Below are 18329 nucleotides of genomic sequence, written 5' to 3'. Positions count from 1 at the left end.
TGGGCTTTTATGTACCTGTAATGAGATGGAAAATGAGGTATTCTTATGGTGGTGGTGACTGAATATGTGACAAACAGATATACCATGTTCTTAAGTGCCATAGATACATCCATAAAGTTCATTTAAATTATATCATGTGGCCTGAAACAAAAGCTCTCATCGGAATCAAAGTACTCTGTTGGGACCACTAACATAATGTATGCAGCATTTAAACTATAAAAGTGAGTGACTGCCCAATTTATAGTCAGCTGACATTCCCTAAACAAATCTGCTGCTTGGTGCATTATCACCCCCCCTACCCTCACTTCCATAAGTTAGAGAGCCCAGTTCTAGAACTCTCCATGCTCAGTGTCAGTTTCATTGCTAGTGTGACAGATACTACTGTCCCTTTAAGGGGAAATGGATGACTGCACACCGGTAGGATGTGCCCTTTAGGCTTGGCATAGGCTGACCAGAGCAAATTCAGGGCTTCTTCTATAGGAACATATATTGTTTAGCTGAACCGTGGTTTTGTCTTCCAGGTGAACATTACAGAATGTATTGTAATGTATCCCTTTACAGAATGTTTATAAATACATTTTAACCATGAAGCCATATCTTCATTGTTTTGAACATAAGATGCGAGGGGGAAACGGATCGTAAAATCCCCAGGTAGCACGTTTGAAAACCTTACCTCTTGCCAAACTAGCATGGTAAGTTTGTCAAAAGCCATGCTGACAAAATACCATACTTGGTCTATGTCAGAAATACACCCCTCCCCCCCTGTCCTGGAACAGAACCTCATGTTAAAAACATGATATGATGACACTGACTGAGTGAAGATGACCTGAACAAAATGTGCTGTGTGGTATGACAATGAAGTCTGCCTCTCCACAGATATTAAATTGGACATGATACGCTGTGCATATCTCCTCAACAGTGAACTGTGCGTTGCTGTAGGAACCGGAGTTTACTGACAAAAAACATCAAAGGTAAAGGCTTCCTGCACTAGAAGATACGAATATATGAGAGCTCAGTGACACCACATAGACTTCTCAGGATTACACATATAGTAATTGGGAGAGTAATTAGATTCAGTGAACTCTTCTATTAAAATAGGATCATTTTAATATATCCACTGAGAATAGGGTAGGACTTTGAGCTGAAATATTGGAGATAGATGATTACAATATAGCAGACAATGCATATTTGTCTAACCAGAAACCCTGAGAGTGATGAAAAGTGAAGTGAAAAACAACAAAGATGTTTCTCAGTTGCTTCTCTCTTTGCATCTTAATACTGATGACATCCATTAACCACCAAGAGCTTCTTTCCCACCACCAGACTCCATACCATCAATCACACAAACAGCCTCAGAGTTTCCTAATTGATACACTGGATCTCTTATCAACAGTAAATGCAAAACAAGCCTTAAGTACATTTTCTCTCTGGCAGTAATATCTGCCAAAATAAACAAAGTAGTAAAATGTTTGAAGGAATGGGGAGGTTACGAGTAAAGGGCTTGTTTATGTGAAAAGCACTTCTTAAAACCTAGGACACAAGCACTTGTCTACCTATCACCATCAATGACTGAATACCAGCCTTAATGTCAGATTGTCTCGGGAGAATATAACCAAATTATTTGGGTAGGCCATTCCCTGTTCAGCCGGATGTCTTGGCTGGGGCTAAGATTCTCCCATAGCATGTAACACAAATATAAGCTCATCAATTACACAGACACACACGCAATGTGTAAACATGATCAATCATTCACTTTAGTGCATTCTTTGACAAATGGCCAGTGAGCGATGCATAGTAGAGAGTCTTGTCAATGCAGGAACAAAGCCACATTATGTTTAAGAAAACAAACAGAGTTTGCACACACAAAAAAACTGTAAAGATGTTTTATTATTGTGTTCATGTATACATATCCTCTCTGAGATTTTTCGCTTGCGTAAAATATGTTTTCCCTGTGCTCTAGCTCTTCAATACAGTACCTCTGCCTGCTGGGCAAACATCAGAGCCAACAGAAGGCCTCATACATCACACACCAACCACTCTCCTGCAACAGCCTTCACTCCCAGCAGGCAAGAAAAACATTACAACTAATCAAAATGTTGGTGTGGGCTTGAATTAGAGAAGGCAGACAGTATGAATTTTGTTTTAGCTAAATAAAGTTTTAAAAAAACTCAGAACAAAGTGCACATGTAGTGCTTTGATGTGGATCAGGAGGAAAAGCCCTGGACCGTCCACCTTCAAATAAAGAGCATTATTAAGCCCATGTTTATGAATGGAGTCTTCTACCTTTGCTGTCATGTACTCCTGAAGGCTCCTGCCAGGTGAGTGAGTGCTATGTTGAAGTGGGGCCAGCTGTCAGATGAATGGCAGGATAATAAGGATTCTGTGTGTGGTAACAGCTCTGTGATGGCCATGCAGTTTGTCTGCTGGTCCCTCCCCAAGCTCTGTAATACACTCTCACCTCCACGCCTGTCATGGAAATACCCCTCTGAGTGACAGGGCACAAGTCTCCCAAATTCTCATGTTTTCACTTTCCTCAATATAGAGTCAAATTAACATGTATTGTGGGATTGCAGCTGAGGCAGGGTTACACTTTAATGGTCTGGAGTCAAAGTAATTGTCACGGGAATTATGCTGAATGCTCAACCAATAAAATACAACTATTTATATGACTATCAGGTATTGTAATACTGTATTTGAATTTGAAACAAGGGCATGTGTAGTTTAGAGCAAGGGCTGTTCATGGCTGGAATGAAGGAGGGCTAGCTCAGAGGTTGGTACAGACAGGAACCGGAGTGTGGAGAGACAGCCTGAGGGAGGGGCCGATCTGGGATGACAAAAGAGAGAGGGCTTCTAGTGATTACTGCCAGGCTCTGGCAAAGTGAAACACATAACAGATAAGAACTGAGAGCTATTGTTGCAGCTTGATTCTAGATTATCTTCATCACTCCCAAGCTCTGTGAATAGCAGCCAAAGAACTATACATGCCAGATGGAATAAAATAGTTGTTTTGGTATCTATTAACAAATAGCCATTTTAGGAACTTTATCTTTAACATTTGCTTGTAAAATAAACATAACATACAATTTTTTTTTAAACTAATTATTCTAAAAATGTTACAGCAGCAAGATAAATCACACAAACTGCCTGTATGGGGCTTAAAGTACCTTTTAGTGGACTTATGATTTAGAATAATATTGCTTCACAAAGGGAAAAGCATATTTGAATGATATTTAGATTATCCCATGAATCAATTTCGAAGGAATAACCCCCCTTTGCATTTGCATGAGATAATTGCTCCTTCTGGCTGTTACACAGCAGATAATGGTGTGTTTGGAAAAACTGGGAGAAATACATAAGCGTCCTGCAATTTTTTTGAAGTTGCTTTAGCACCATCTGCAACACAGCCTACAGCTACAGCACTGTTGTGTCCATATGGTGTTTTCTTCGGTGGGATACTAGTACTACTCAGATACTTGTTTGATGTTCTAAGGATGGGTTTTTGGTACACAAATCCAGCAAGTGGTGTGTGGTATCTTGAGCAATGAGTGTTGAAAATGTAACCTCCAATTTAAAATCCGCTCAAATAGTTATTATTCTTTGTCATTTGTTGACCACGCAATGGGAAGATATCCAGCTTTAGCACATCAATGAAACAGACGAAGCAGCATCATTATTACGCAAGCCCTGTACGGAGAGCTATTTATAGAAACATTGCCTTTGGAAGCACCTGCCAAGAGGCAGGATTAGAAGCAATTCACATAATTCAAGTTTTCAAGTTAGTGCTTTCTTGGCCATCACTCTGCTTTGCATTTTGCATATTACAGTATTGGGTTGCAACGTCACATATGTTTACGTAGGCCTACTGATGTTTACCATCGTGTATGATAAGCTAGTTATGCATCCCATTTGGAAAGAGTGACTTTGAGTAGCGCTCGTCAATTTGAGTAACCGCAAATCCTTTATCCTGCATGTATTAAGGAATGGGTTTTAAACTGCTTTCATATCGTGTTTCTGCAAAAAGTAGAACATATCTACCAAAAACATAATGAATGCACTAGCGTCATTATGTAATATTTAACCATAAAGTATCCTCTTCATGACAATGTAATGGGCCTGTACAACCAGTACGCGGCGAACGTAACACGATTGCAGTTGTGCGTGCGTGCGGTCGTATTAGTAGATGGGGAAGTCTATGTGAAAGAAAAATCGCCTCCCAGTTTTCAGACTACAAAGGCAACATGCAAAGTGTTATCTCGCATTAACCACCTACAAGTTTAACATTGAAGATCCTAAGCATGAGTCTTTGTTTACCCGATATATTTAGGAGAGATTACTATGGCTAGCAGGTGAGTTGTCGCTTTAACAAAGTGTGTATTGTGTCAGTGCCGGCTATATCCCATCTGCAGAAAAATCTTCCTAATGTTTTATAATGTAGTAATATGTGTGAAATAACGATAACGAAACAAAAAGAGAAGAATTGTTTCCTTTGGAATTACGCCTAAAGAAATTCCAATGCGCATGTGCTGCTGGAAGAAAGACATCTGGGTTATGTAGTTTTTACCTTCTTCAATCGCACAATCATAGTCAGATATAATCAGGCAGGCCTGTCTGTTTCTCTAGATTTATTTCAACATCGCATGGTTTAAAAGTATATAAAAGTACTTACTTTTTACATGCATGCAAATGCTAATGAGAAACTGGTCTTTTCTATTTCATTTTAAATAATAGTATACTGCATGGAAAGATGTCTCAAAAAGAAGACGATGAAGCTGAAAATTGGTAAGTTTATTAATGACATCAATGAAGTTGGAAAAAAGTTGTTATAACCCTTTAATTAAAATGCTTTTTATTCACAATCAGTCATCATTGCAGGTCCCCATAATTGGTATTCCAATAATTACACATACCGTAATCATTTGAAATGTTCATACTTGCTTTTTCAGCCTTCACCGCACTGACCTGTACATTGAGGTCCCTTCAACGTGTATGCCCATAGTTTACTCTCCAGATTACAACATCACCTTTATGGGTCTTGAAAAACTCCATCCCTTTGATGCTGGCAAGTGGGGAAAAGTCATTCACTTTTTGAAAGGTAGGCACAACAAATGTACCATGGCAGACCACAAGTCAAGTGTTCTTGAGCAGGGCATAGTATAATTTATGGATGACTCCAATCTCCTCTTAGAGAGGAGTGAGTCAAGGTGTGGGAAAGGCTCCTGGAGAAGAGAGAATCTGAGCAGTGAAGCAGAGATAATTAGAGAGTGTTGAACTCCCTCAGGGAGCCTCTGCAGGTATTATACACATTGCTGTCCTGTCTTTTAGCTGAAGGCATGAATGTTTCTCTGGCAGGACTTAACGTGAACTTGTTGTCAACATGGTCTACTGTCCTTTTTGCACTTTTCAACACTGTGTTATGTGACATGTGACATGCTTTTTCCTCTCAGAGGAGCAGTTCATCACTGAGGGGAACCTAGTAGAGGCCCGTGAAGCTACTGATGAAGACCTGCTCGTAGTTCACACCAAACAATATCTCAGAAAACTAAAGGTACCATAGGTAGCTCTTCTGTATTTTACCATGGCATTGGGCACCAATCCTCAAGTTATCCCCTTCTCCGTCCTCCACATGTCCGTTCCCTCCTCCTTCTTTTTCCATTACACACTGGAAGGTACTAATGAAGAATCATGAACCGATCTTAAGGATCATAAACAGATGAATTGACCTTAGGCTTTGTTATGTTTAAGGGTCCGCTGGGGAACAAGAATTAAGGTTAATGTGTCATGTGTAAATCGTGAAATCCAGTTACGTTTTTATTTGATTTTAAAAGGACTTCATTGTGCTTTCCCTTTACCATATTGTTATTCAAACAGTGATGGACAGAGTGAGTACGCAATTAGAATGCACCAGATTATCCCATGGGGGCCTTGATTCACATCCAAATCAATCAGGTCACAGTATGTTGAGCAGATCTCTCCGTTCTCTCAGCGGCTTCCATGAATAATACGCCAATTGAGTTGCTTGGTTGGATGGGGCAGACACAGTGGAGGAGGCATCATTGTTGAAATGCATCAGAAATTGAAAGCAGAACATAATCAGTTATTTCTGCTGAGCATTTCTAGACTCTCATAAGTACGTAAAGAGGAATTCTGACACAGTGTGTGATGAGACATGCTCTATCATGCTATTGTCTCTGGTGTACTGTAGGGATGCCACAGACTGATATTTAGGAAGTTGTGTCCTAGAATACCTATGTATTTATTCTCTCTTCTTTTAATGCATGCAGAACCATACAGATCTTGGAGAGCCCAAGAGAGGTACCTCAGTGTTCTGCTGTGAAAGAATGCATTGATTGTATATTTCCTTGGATCATATTTGAGATGGGAGACATGCCATGATAATACAATTTTGCCACCAGAGTCCTTCTAAAATAGTCACCATATTCAAAGCCAGATGTACAGTATCAATCATAATTAATTTCCACATAGTGTATGTTATTATATGTTTGACTGTCAGCTGATATACTGAACTCTACTGTATAACTGCTATTAATTTTGGAAAGGTGTGAACTCTTTCATATTTATGGCTTTTGTTTGCATTTTAGTGGTCACTAGTAGTGGCAACCATCACAGAGATCCCTCCACTCCTGTTCTTGCCTAATTTCCTGGTGCAAAGGAAGGTGCTGAGACCTCTGCGGACACAGACAGGAGGGACAATAATGGTAGGATTTGCATAGAATAAAAAAAGATATACCGTAGATTAAGTAACTTCCTATCATTAATCACTTTAGAATGCGTTAGAAACACATTCACTCGTTAAAATATTGCCTTCTAGTGAAAGGGGCCGTTTCTCTCAGAAAAGCTATTTGAGTTATCCAGTATTCAGGATGACACCTTAGCTCCTCATGACTCACTCTAGAACATTGAGTAGAGCATAAGAGGCTCATAAGTACCTTGTACGGCCTTGTACATGTCTCTATTATTCATTATAGAAAGCATTCTTAGGAAGTGTTGCCAAACACTCTTTTAACCTTTCTTTAACTTGTAATTATAAAACACGTTCGTTATGAAATGCTTCAGCAATACATTATCAAACTCATGCCTTTAAAAAGGTGGTGAGCTCTGTAATATTTAGATTTAATGAGTTGTACCATGATTAATCTCCCATATTGGAGACTATTGGCTCAAGATTATGTTGTTGTGGTGCCTGTCTTGTCCAGGACAAGTTGTTCCAGAATTGTGTATAGAAGTCAGAAGAGTCAGTACTGTTCTACTCTAAATATAATCTCCTGAAATAGTTTAGCTCCTGAATGCTACCTTTGTAAAACAGTCATCATCTTTAGCCATGTTAGCAAAATTCATTGTACTTGATGTTTTATGAAAATGCCAGTATTTTAAGGACACGGTGCAAAGCTTCATTTTGGGCCCACACCTGAGGGAGATAGCATAACATTGGGAAGAGCAAGCTGCTTTCATGGTTTTGAACATCGGGGATAAAGGCGCTCCCAGGGATTTAACAGTACAGGTAGCAAAACCACAGAGTGAAAATTACTCATTTGAAATAACTATTAGCACAAATTACTTTGTACCCATCTTGCTTAGGAGATACAACTGTAGTTCTGTAGTTCTACTGAGTTTCTGCTCCTTGTTATTTGGTAATTGTATTCATTTTCTGTTTTATATTAATATAATGTTTTGTATTGATATTATGTTTTCTATTAATTACACACTTGCGATGAGATCAAGACTGGTTGCACTGTCAATATTACTTGTAACTCAAGTTATGGTTTGGTTGGCACTTCGATTCCAACAAAATCCAACTCACCAATTGCTGATAGTTCTGCGTTATCACAAGCAATCGCAAAGCCTACTCATGTAGTCAATGTGATGGAGATGAACTTTTTCAGTTTTTTCTCTCTTGCTGCAGCATCACACCCATGATTGGGGCTGTTCTGGTAGTACTGGTTAAGGCATATTCAGCAGAACATGTGAGAGGTGTCTTTCTGGCAAATTGTGCTAAAAGGTCATCATGGAGTCAGGTTTAACAAACTATAAGCAGTGAGGACCTTTGGATCGAATGTAGTGTACGTATATGAAACCATTAGTGTCAGCTCACTCTTTTGATATACTTTATGCATGATAAAAAAATATGATTCAGCATTTCTTTCATTTGCTTCCCAATCGGTAGGATTACACAACACGAGCGTCATGCAAATCCTTGAGACCTATGATTGAAGCAGAGCATAATTCAGTCTTCCAAAAAAAAATACAGTGTTTAAAAAAAAACTGATTGGTGCCTTTGACTAGAATGAGTGTCTTTCTCCCTAGGTAGGGTTGAGTGGCACAACCCAGGCAGTGTGCGTGCATACATGCTAATATGTGTTATTACTTTTCCATCAGCGATACATATTGGCTTTTACACACAGCCCTCAACTCTCGTCTCCTACCTTCAGGGTTCCTGTAAACTGAGTGCCACTGGGAGCAACTTCTCAGCTCTCTATTTTAATTTAAAAAAAGGCTTAATCTCTCTGTGAAATGAATAGCTGCTATTGAGCATCTAACAGTATGGCTTTTTATATACTTTATTCTTTTCCTTGTCTTTGGGGGTTTGCATGGTGTTTTAGCACTACCGGTATATGGTTTCACTGCATCCACAAGATTCCTAAGAAAGAGATTTTAAAACATACAGTTGATTTTTTTAGGATCAAGAACGATTTATTCTAAATGACTGGTTCGAAACATTTCAAGTAGTTCCAAAGAGATACGTATGTCCCAACAACGTGATTACTTGGCATCAAATGTAAATGTAAATGTAAATCAAGTGTGATTAGATAACATGCTGCTCATGCACGGATCACAGTCAGGGGATTAAGCCAGAATCTGAGTGGTAAAAGCCAAGCAGTCCTGTAGTCTTGGGATAAGCCATTGTTGTGTAGAGTGTATCTAAACTCATTGTTGGGCTTGATGTAATCATCAAGGAGGAACTGCTCCACGTGTGCTGGCATATCTGAAGAGTTTCTCCCCGCTTTTTATGTGTTTCGCTCTCTAAGATTAGGTAATGACATCAAGCACACCCACTGAGCACCAACACACTACACTACAAATACTTCTATATCCCAATTTAAAGATTAATGTTATTATATGGGAGGACGTGACTAACATGAGTAAGAATATTGTAGCAATGTATACTTCTGTGTGTCTAAGCAATAAGAAGTATTGTCTTTTCTCCAGGCAGGAAAGCTGGCCATCGACCGAGGATGGGCAATAAACGTAGGTAAGTTCAATTTCATTAATTCTTTCAGAGACGGACCTGACCTGTAATTAGACAATCAATCTTTGTGCACCCAAGTGGGAAGCCTCTAATGTGGGAACTGAGATACCCACTATATTCTATCAGTTCATTGACTACACCGTGACATTAAATCTAATGCTTCACAACTTTGTAATAAAGGCATTTTTCTTTTTTAAATTAATGCCAGATTACTTTTTTTATTATTGAATATGGCACTTTATTGGACAAAGCTAACTAAAAGGGTTACCAGTCACTTTACAGAGACTGTGTGAAGAATGGCAGGAGAGAAGGGCTTTTGGCTTTGTCTCTCCTCTAGACAACCATCTATAGTCAAATGGGTTTATCTAGTTGTGATTAGCAGGAGGTGTTTGGCTAACCAAGGTTAGTTCTTTTCCGATTTGTGTCAACTGGGAGAGGAAATTGCATCATCAGACATTTTTCTGCAGCTCTTGCTTACTCAGCCACTTAAAGCTCTGTTGATGAATCAGGAAAATATGTCTTGTTGTTTTGCATCAATAAACACAATTTTAATAGAGATCTCAAGGCGATTTAAAAGCATACATAGTATGTATGGATTTTTGCCTACTTCTGAACAGTAAGGATATACTGTAGGTGGATGAATAATGCCTAAAGGATAATTTTGGTGGGTTATTTTATGCTGCTGAAAATTGTATGATAATCAAGTTCCCCCCAATCTCTTATTACTAGATGCAGCTCCACAAAACTATTTAATTAGCCTAACCACAGACGGGCAAAGGGGACTGTAGCTCTAACCTGAATACATATGAATGACTCCAATTTAAAGGCCACTTCGTAATCACTCTGTCCCCAAAGACCCAGAAGTCACTTTTGGTGTGACCATGCTGCCGCTCTTTAGTCATGCAACTTTCTCATGGGTATCGCTCCAGCCTCCGGGCATTTGATATTTTTCTTGCCACTTCAGCTGCGTTTTGAATAGATGCCGCAAAGTTTGCCATTGAGTAGGCGGGGCCAGTAGTGGGTGTGTCGGGAGGAGGAGCGCTGCACCAGAACAGCGTTTTCCCTCCTCCCAAACCATCTCCTAATCAGCAAGTTGTTACACTATGCAATTTTCCAAAACCACAATTTGTATAAATACCAGCGGTCATTCAATAGAATGTATTCATAGATCAAGGGTTTCTATTATGTTCACGTTACTCACGTGTACTGTATGCATTTACCCCAGATGGGCACATGATTCTTTTATATTACAAAATTAGCTTCTGCCTTCCAGAGTGAAGCTATGGACGGGTGGCTGATAGGAGACAGTGATTATCCAGTAAAGACCTGGCTCATCACACCGTATTAGTCCCCACCTTTTCGAGACAACAAGCATGCAATCAATTCTGTCAATGTCCCTAGTTGTAATAGAAAGAATTGGGGGCATAAAAATGGGGACTACAATACAGTCATCAGAACTATAGTGCTTCCTTCATGAAATGTGGTGTTCTGCACAAATCAAATCCTATCCTATGCCCATAAATCTGTACCTATAACCCTCAAGGAAAAACAAAAACTAAATGTAAGAAACCTAGGGAGGAGCGATATAGTGAGGGATCCCCTCTTCCAGAGACTGTTGGTGTTACACAGAGTGGCATATAGGCATAGTACATTTAGGCAGGAAGTATAGAGATAAAAGTAAATATTTGTATGCCTTCTCAATATTGCCATGGGTTATGATACACACTTGGATATTACAAAGTAGATACTATAGGACATTTGGCAATGTGATGGAGAGCAAGATTAGTTTATGGCAAAAAAACAGGGTATCACACCCACAGCCCATAGACGTCATAGCAGTAAAGAATGTTGGCATGTTATGGGACAAAGGTTCGCCGTTGGTCATGCATGCGACTCTGTCCGTGTCAAACCCATTCTGCTGGACTTGGAGGTCAAGACCAAAGCGCCTATGGGAAATAATAAATCATATTTATTTGATCTGAAGTGTATTAATTACAGAAATAGATTATTTCCATACATTTATTCAACTGAAGACTTTACACAATTATTTGTGGGTTTGCAGATCATCAACTATGTGTCATATCAACAGAGGTTTTACAATATAGGAAATATATTTTGGATACAGCTCATACCTGAGAGGTTCCTGCCTCAATCCCTCCAATTGAACCTGGCCTGCATTGCTGAAGTGTTCTCGAGCCCCCAGACGAAGATGCACTGACAGTCGCTGCTTAATCCTCACACACAGTTCTAGTAACAATCCATGGGGGATGATGAGTGTCTTCATAAATCTTGTATTGTTTTATCTCTACATAGGTGAACTTCCATCGCAGCCTTTGAGTTAGGTTGTCTTTGTCTCTGCACTCACTTTTTTCACACAACCCCCGTTTGTACTGTCGACACGTTATTGGCTATAGGGACCAGCCAAATTCCAAAATGATTCAATTATTCAACACATGGTGGGAATAAAATGGTGAGAAAACATACATTTTGTGAGCAAGATATCAATTTTTTTTCATTTTACTGGAGCTTTAGACTGTACTCTTGAGCTTTAGAGTAACAATATACTGTTCTTCCATAGGACACCTATTTTCAAACAAGAAAAAAAAGCAAATGATGGTTGTTTTGAACAATAGAAGTGTGCGATACACAGTGCGGTGGCTGTTTAATGTCCCCGACACTAAGCTTTGCCTTCTGTTCAAGGCGGGGGCTTCCATCACTGCTCCAGTGACAAGGGAGGGGGTTTCTGTGCCTACGCAGACGTCACACTAGCGATAAAGGTACTGTGAAAAGGGGGCAGGTCCTTTTATGTCAAGGTCTAGTTGTTAAAAATGCATCAAGGTTGCATTAAATGCTGGAATGTGTGAAATGTACTGTATGAGGTGAAATGATGATTTGCAATAGACCTTAACCAGTATTGAAATTATATTGATCTACAATTGAAACGGGTACTATTCATTATGAATGTTTTTTCTGGTCTTTTCATATCTCAGTTTCTGTTTGAGAGAGTGGAGGGTATTTCCATGGCCACTATCATCGATCTGGATGCTCATCAGGTGAGCCATAGTTATTTCTTATCTGACTGTCAATACATCCTTGCTTCTTCAGAAAAGGATGACAAGACCATCTGTTTTAGTGTGCTGATCCATGAGAACACAGAACTGGCTCCAAGCAAGAGTTCACTTTCTCACACTTAGTTGATAGGCAGTGAAAATCAGCTTTGTTAAAAGGGATAAGATCATCAAAGGAATTATTTTCTGTATGCAGCTTTTGATCACAAATATCATTTCTACCTTGATGTTTGTAGTTTCTAATATAAAAGCTGATAAATGTTATTCTGAATTAACTTTTTTGTTTAATTTGAGTTTAATTTAGCTGTAATTTAGATCCACTGAGTTTTAAATGTGATTGGGATCAAATTATGAATATACTGTACCTCAACCATGGTCGTATATTCAGGACTACTTCACAATATCGCATAGTTAGGAAGAGAAATTGGGCTCATATTGACTTTGTCTCAGATAGTGTAACTTTTTTCCATAGTAGGGCAAGATGAAAGTCGATGTTTTTGCCTCCAAGCTTCAGTACTTGTACTGCTCTACCACTCTGGCAAAGTCACATTGTGTGTGTGTGTGTGTGTGGGACTGGATGGGATCAGCACAACCCACCAAATAGGCAATCAGCACACAGAGCATGGGTACATAACTAGCAGTCACAAACCAGACACCAGGCACATTATTCCCTGGTGCAATCTAGCAACTCACAGCACACAGAAGGACTGTGGTAAAGTAAAAACTTTCTGGATTGGGAGAGGTCTGTTCTGAAATGCCAGTTTGGAATTGTCCCTGTATTCAATGTCAATACAATATCTCAGAGGCCCTAACTGACCCTGTGGAGATGGTCAGTTCAGTATTGTCATCAGTAATATGCTAACTCAAGGACCACTGTGTCTTCATCCTATTGCTATATAAATAGTCTGTTCTTATTAACGATTTTTTAGCGAAGCATTTTTGTTGATATTTTAGGAGGCCTGATTAGCATATTTCTGTCCGAGTTGTGGTGTATTTAAGATGACTCATATCCACAACCAATTAGTCTTGCAAAGATTGTTAACATTGACAGTGGTTCAAGGTTGCCAAGGTTCATGGCAAATGTCCAAAGTACAGCTTTATTCATTTTGAAGCATGGCTTGATCCTAATGATTGTTTCTAACTATTGACTTATGCAAGGGATCCAATCAATACTCATGCAGTAAATAATTCATGAAGGCTGTCCAGAAAACAAAAGACCAAATGTGCTTGACGGCATAAAAATTGACCTAAAATGCCCCCTCAGCACAGTTTAGGGAAGGAGGAAGTGTGTTGGGGGTGGTGAGTTTGTGAAGATCCTAATTAAGGTGCTAGCATATTACACTCTGGAGTGCTCTTGTCTCTGCACATGTGAATTCAGATTATGGTTAAATTGTGTTTCTCATTTAATGAGACAACCAATTGCTTCTGTAAAAACTCTGACAAGCCGGTAAGATTAACAAACATTACAAGGTCACCAAGAGAGTGGAATCTCACGCAACATCACAGTGTTCAAGACACATAGTGTACACATGTACCTTAACATGCACATGCAGATATCCAAGCATGCCTGATGAAACACCATACCAACACTTATTTTATTACTTTTTACAAAATTCCAATAGAGGACTCTTGCATTTTCCTCTGTGTCCAAACTAAGAACTACCGTATGTACGTTTGACTGAACATAATCCCTCTCTCTCCCTGAGACAGTCAGGTTATGCAATGATTGATTATTTGATTGCAGTGATGGAAGTCTTCTGTTGTCATTTCACATGGATGAGTCTCTCCCGTGTAGAGGACCGTTTTAGGATGTTCTGTGTTGTACAATCCTGTTTCTGCTTGATGAATGGCCTTTGGCAGTCTGATTAGAGATCTATGGACACATTTGTTCAGATCTAGAGGATGTGAATGTCTGCACTGAGCTTCACATCCCTGGATCCCTCAAAGCCCTGCAGGCTGGCGTGGACCAAATGGATCAGCAGGTCCATTTCTTCTGCCTTTGAGGCATTAATACTGAGCCTGGCACCCAGAGACTTTAGATGACAAATGGATGGGTAGAAGTAAAGAAGGATTGAGTTGCTGTGACTTTGGTATGAGTTTCTATGCCCATGGACATCCCAGAAATATGTATGTCCCATATTACCCTTCACTCTCAGAGGCCATCAGAGGTAGACACATTTCTCTAAATGGAATCTATCAACACTGGAACGTAACATGATGTATAGGATGGGCATGTAATTTGGATGCACCTTTCCATGTACACCCCAATGGGTACACCAGTGCCCACCAAAGGTGTTGGGCACTGACATACAGTAATAGTTTATGGGTCCGGTGTTTACAGGTGTTATTCCTACCCTTATTCCCTAACTTTATGTTAGTATGTTCCTCACTGTGTTACAGGGAAATGGACATGAGAGGGACTTCCTGGAAGACAGACGGGTTTTCATCATGGATGTCTATAATCGCTACATCTATCCTGGAGATGGCTATGCCAAGAGTGAGTCAAACCAGAACATCTTGTCCGCTTACATATTTCCGATGGGGTGTGGAACTGCCCTTCTGTTGCAAGGGAACCACACATGACACTTTTTCTTACAAAAGACAATTTTTACCTAAATGGAATAAGTATCCAAAATATATATTTTAATCAAGGTGACCCAGTGATCTTTTGTGCTTTAATCAAACTAATACTGTGGCTGTTGGTGGCGCACACTATTGCGATGCATGTTGGTGGTATCTGTTGTTGGCGGCAAATGCTAGTGCAGTGCCCATTGGTGGCTAACAAGATGCAGTTATATTTATTACTTGTGAGATATATGGTTCCATTGCTTGGTGCAGCTCTACATGGCGGCAAACTTGTTTATATATTTATATTTTTAGTCGCAAACCCCTCATCCAAACAAATCAGAGGCGACACTGCACGTCCCTGGGTCCGAGCAATCCACATGGAAAATGTCTACTTCATACAGTGCCCAGTTCTTGAGACACAGACAGACGCACACAGACAGAATTCCAGCCTTTCTATTTAGATGAGAAGAGTCTGCTGCTCTGAACAGGAGAGCTGGTGTTTCCTCCTGTTCCAGCCCCTAGATGTCACTGACTGCCATTTTAATTATGCTTAATTATTCTGTTAAAAATTCTGTTGATCCATCCACACTACTGCAGCACCTCTGCTCACAGATTGCAGTATCTCTGTCACCTGAGAGACCATTTAACAATAAAATAAAAGCATAACACATTTAGTCTGTCAGTACAGTGAAGATGACAGACATACAATGACTTAATCTCACCATTAAGAATACTCACTGTAATGGTTGTGTGGCTTTATTAAAATGGACTTTAGATTTTATAGTTTTAATTGCATGCTACTGTACTCTTTGAATAATAGGAGATAGTTTTATATAGCTCCTTGTGACAAAGTTAACGTAAGACCATGCAAATTCTGGTTGTTCATTATAAAGCCCTTAGAACCTCACCCTGCTTTGTGTTTTCTCTTGCAGAGAATAATTTATTTTGCGTTTAAGTAACTTCAAAGACAAAACACCATAGTAGTGGACACTGCTTTCCCACAAGTCCTCATATGTCATTGAAAGTCTTAAATGCCAGTTATTGACAGCTGCTAATAAACTTCAATTCAAATAGTCAAATGAATTGTTTCTACCCATTCTTTACTTAATTATGGAATTGAAGAGATAAAAGCCAATTAACTTATTTTTTTGCCAATTACATACTACATATTTCTTTTATATACTGTACTTTATATAGTAATTAAGTGGGGGAATAGAAACTTTGCTTATCTAAAATGTGTTTAAGGATTTAATTATATGTTGCTTAGTTACATTTCAAGAGAAAACTCCACTTAGTTTTACACCTTCTGCATTGCATAAGCCACTACAATAAACTTTTGTGACATTCAGTTGTTTATTACATTATCCAACAGTATTACTGTGAGTAAAAGTGCATGGTAAAAGACTTGACAGGACTAACCATGTCTTGTCAGGGGCCATTAAGAGGAAGGTGGAGCTGGACTGGGGGACAGAGGACTCTGAGTACCTCCAAAAGGTGGAGCTCCACTCTGAGGGGGCCCTCAATGAGGTGCGGCCTGATATCATCATCTACAATGCTGGGACAGACATCCTGGATGGTGACCCCCTCGGAGGTCTGGCCATTTCTCCACAGGTACTACAATAGGTACACATACACAAAGATATGGCATCACTTAGTATTGGTAATTGCCTTGTATTCTTGATATTATTGTAATGTGTACAGTAAAAGTTTAGATAAAAAGTCAACAATATCTTTGGAAGCCACAGTGGAATTCAGGTGAACATCCAAAATAGATTTCAGTAGTGAAATTATTGGCTTTTATTTTCTGGCTGATGTAACAATGACCAAAAGCTATTCATCTGTGAAAAATGTGCACTCCCAATTTTTGGATAGGAACCAGCCCCATGACTTTATTTCATCATGACAGATGAGATCCCACCCAGTCCCTAGATGAACACAATATCTTTCTTTCCTCCCAGGCTCCTCTGTTTTGCTCCTTCTTATGAATTCATGAAATATCCGCCAAATCCTTTAGGGGACATAAACATACAACACAGATGTAAACATCACATTAGCTGCCCTGCAAGATTTAGACAAGCTGGTTTCCATCATTGGTCATGAAAAGACTGACAGACCTCTCGTCTCCCCTCCCCTCTCCTCTCTCCTCTCTTCAGGGGATAGTAAAGAGGGATGAGATTGTTTTCAGGGCAGCTCGGAGACGGGGCATACCCATTCTCATGGTGACGTCAGGGGGATACCAGAAGAAGACGGCCCGCATAATTGCTGACTCCATACTCAACCTGCAGCGCCAGGGCCTGATAGGGGATGACCAGGGGACGGGGCTGGCAGATGGGGTAGGGCCACTAAGTTTTACCCACATGTCTGCAGGGTCAGTACTCAATGCCATCTGAATGCGTCTGATTCTGGTTTACATCTGTGACTGCAGTAGTTTCATTGTAATAGACTTACTTGATGTGCAGATACAAAGGAGAAAGGTGTTGGGCTACCATATCAGGCTGGGACAGTACATTGTAATGTTGGTACTAAACCTGTTAATATTTCAGTACAGGGGGATTCATTGGATATATATGAGGGGGTTTACACATTGCCTGTTGCACATGCAGAACAACAACAGAAATAATTTTAGTGGATGGTCTTTTAATTTTGCATGAGTTGGCAAAAGGATTCAAAGGGAATAATGACTTCTGTACAGACATTTAGACTTTTTCCAATATTGACAGTTCATAAATATTTCATAACGAGAGAATAATTAGTTTTTTGTTTCATTTCAATGAAAGTCAACATTCCAGAAAGTAATTACTTTGCACGCCATGAAATCAGATGACCAGAACAGTAAGTAAAGATTTCATATTGTAATCCTCTGTATCCCAAGATTTATGCCAGTATTCTTGGTTTATTTTCTTTTGTTCATTATTTTCTTACCTGATTTGAGTCAGTCTAAAAGCAAGGTAATTACACGAGAGAGTGGAAATATAAGGGATGACTAATGTTTCTGTCTTTAATCACTGATTTTGTGTTTCTAATGACAATGGTGTTTGATTAATGAACCATAGATACATTTGCACTTTACCAGTTTACTAGTATCTCTACTGTAGCTGCGCTTGTTGTGTTTCATATGAGCCTTCCCTCTTTAATATGACAATGTAATAGCATAAGACTAAGACCTTTCCAATGGGACCTGAAACAAAATACAATTTCTGTTCTGAACTTATAAAAATGCCTTATTGTTTAAAAAAATAGATGTAATGGTTCTGTCATCTTGAGATGAAAATGGTGATGAACAAGCCTGTACCTTCTTCATTCTGTGAATTTTGTACCATTAATGCAAACTTTAATTTGTATTTTACTGTCTGCCATGTTCACTCATGGTTGTGAGCAGATGTCCCTGGAGTTGTATAAATTATAGGGGCTTGACTTATTTATCCACA

General features: G+C 39.4%; 1 protein-coding gene across 3 annotated transcripts; it reads left to right on the top strand.

Moving 5' to 3' along the window:
• The first annotated feature begins 4114 nt into the window (after nucleotides 1-4114).
• hdac11 (histone deacetylase 11) lies at nucleotides 4115-18079 on the top strand. 3 transcript variants are annotated; one of them, XM_062464328.1, is made up of 11 exons: nucleotides 4115-4346; nucleotides 4729-4779; nucleotides 4997-5092; nucleotides 5445-5545; nucleotides 6600-6716; nucleotides 9226-9268; nucleotides 11966-12042; nucleotides 12256-12318; nucleotides 14734-14830; nucleotides 16334-16512; nucleotides 17055-18079. In XM_062464328.1, exons 2-11 carry the CDS (start codon nucleotides 4737-4739, stop codon nucleotides 17289-17291), a joined length of 1053 nt encoding a protein of 350 aa, XP_062320312.1. In that variant the 5' UTR covers nucleotides 4115-4346; nucleotides 4729-4736; the 3' UTR covers nucleotides 17292-18079. The 3 variants fall into 3 exon arrangements, with proteins under 3 accessions (XP_062320312.1, XP_062320320.1, XP_062320304.1); XM_062464320.1 differs by having other exon boundaries at nucleotides 4116-4346; nucleotides 4944-5092; XM_062464336.1 differs by lacking the exons at nucleotides 11966-12042; nucleotides 12256-12318 and having other exon boundaries at nucleotides 4944-5092; nucleotides 9226-9264.
• Nucleotides 18080-18329: the final 250 nt, after the last annotated feature.

Source organism: Osmerus eperlanus, chromosome 1 (genome assembly GCF_963692335.1).
Source record: "Osmerus eperlanus chromosome 1, fOsmEpe2.1, whole genome shotgun sequence".
Classification (NCBI taxonomy): domain Eukaryota; kingdom Metazoa; phylum Chordata; class Actinopteri; order Osmeriformes; family Osmeridae; genus Osmerus; species Osmerus eperlanus.
The sequence above is the reverse complement of the archived record's forward strand: the minus strand, read 5'-3'. Positions and strand labels throughout refer to the sequence as shown.

Bases quoted from the DNA above. Each gene is read 5' to 3' on its own strand.
- hdac11 (XM_062464320.1), top strand. The intron at 9,269-11,965 runs GTAAGTTCAATT...CTTCTGTTCAAG, and splicing joins AGGATGGGCAATAAACGTAG to GCGGGGGCTTCCATCACTGC. The intron at 12,043-12,255 runs GTACTGTGAAAA...TTCATATCTCAG, and splicing joins ACGTCACACTAGCGATAAAG to TTTCTGTTTGAGAGAGTGGA.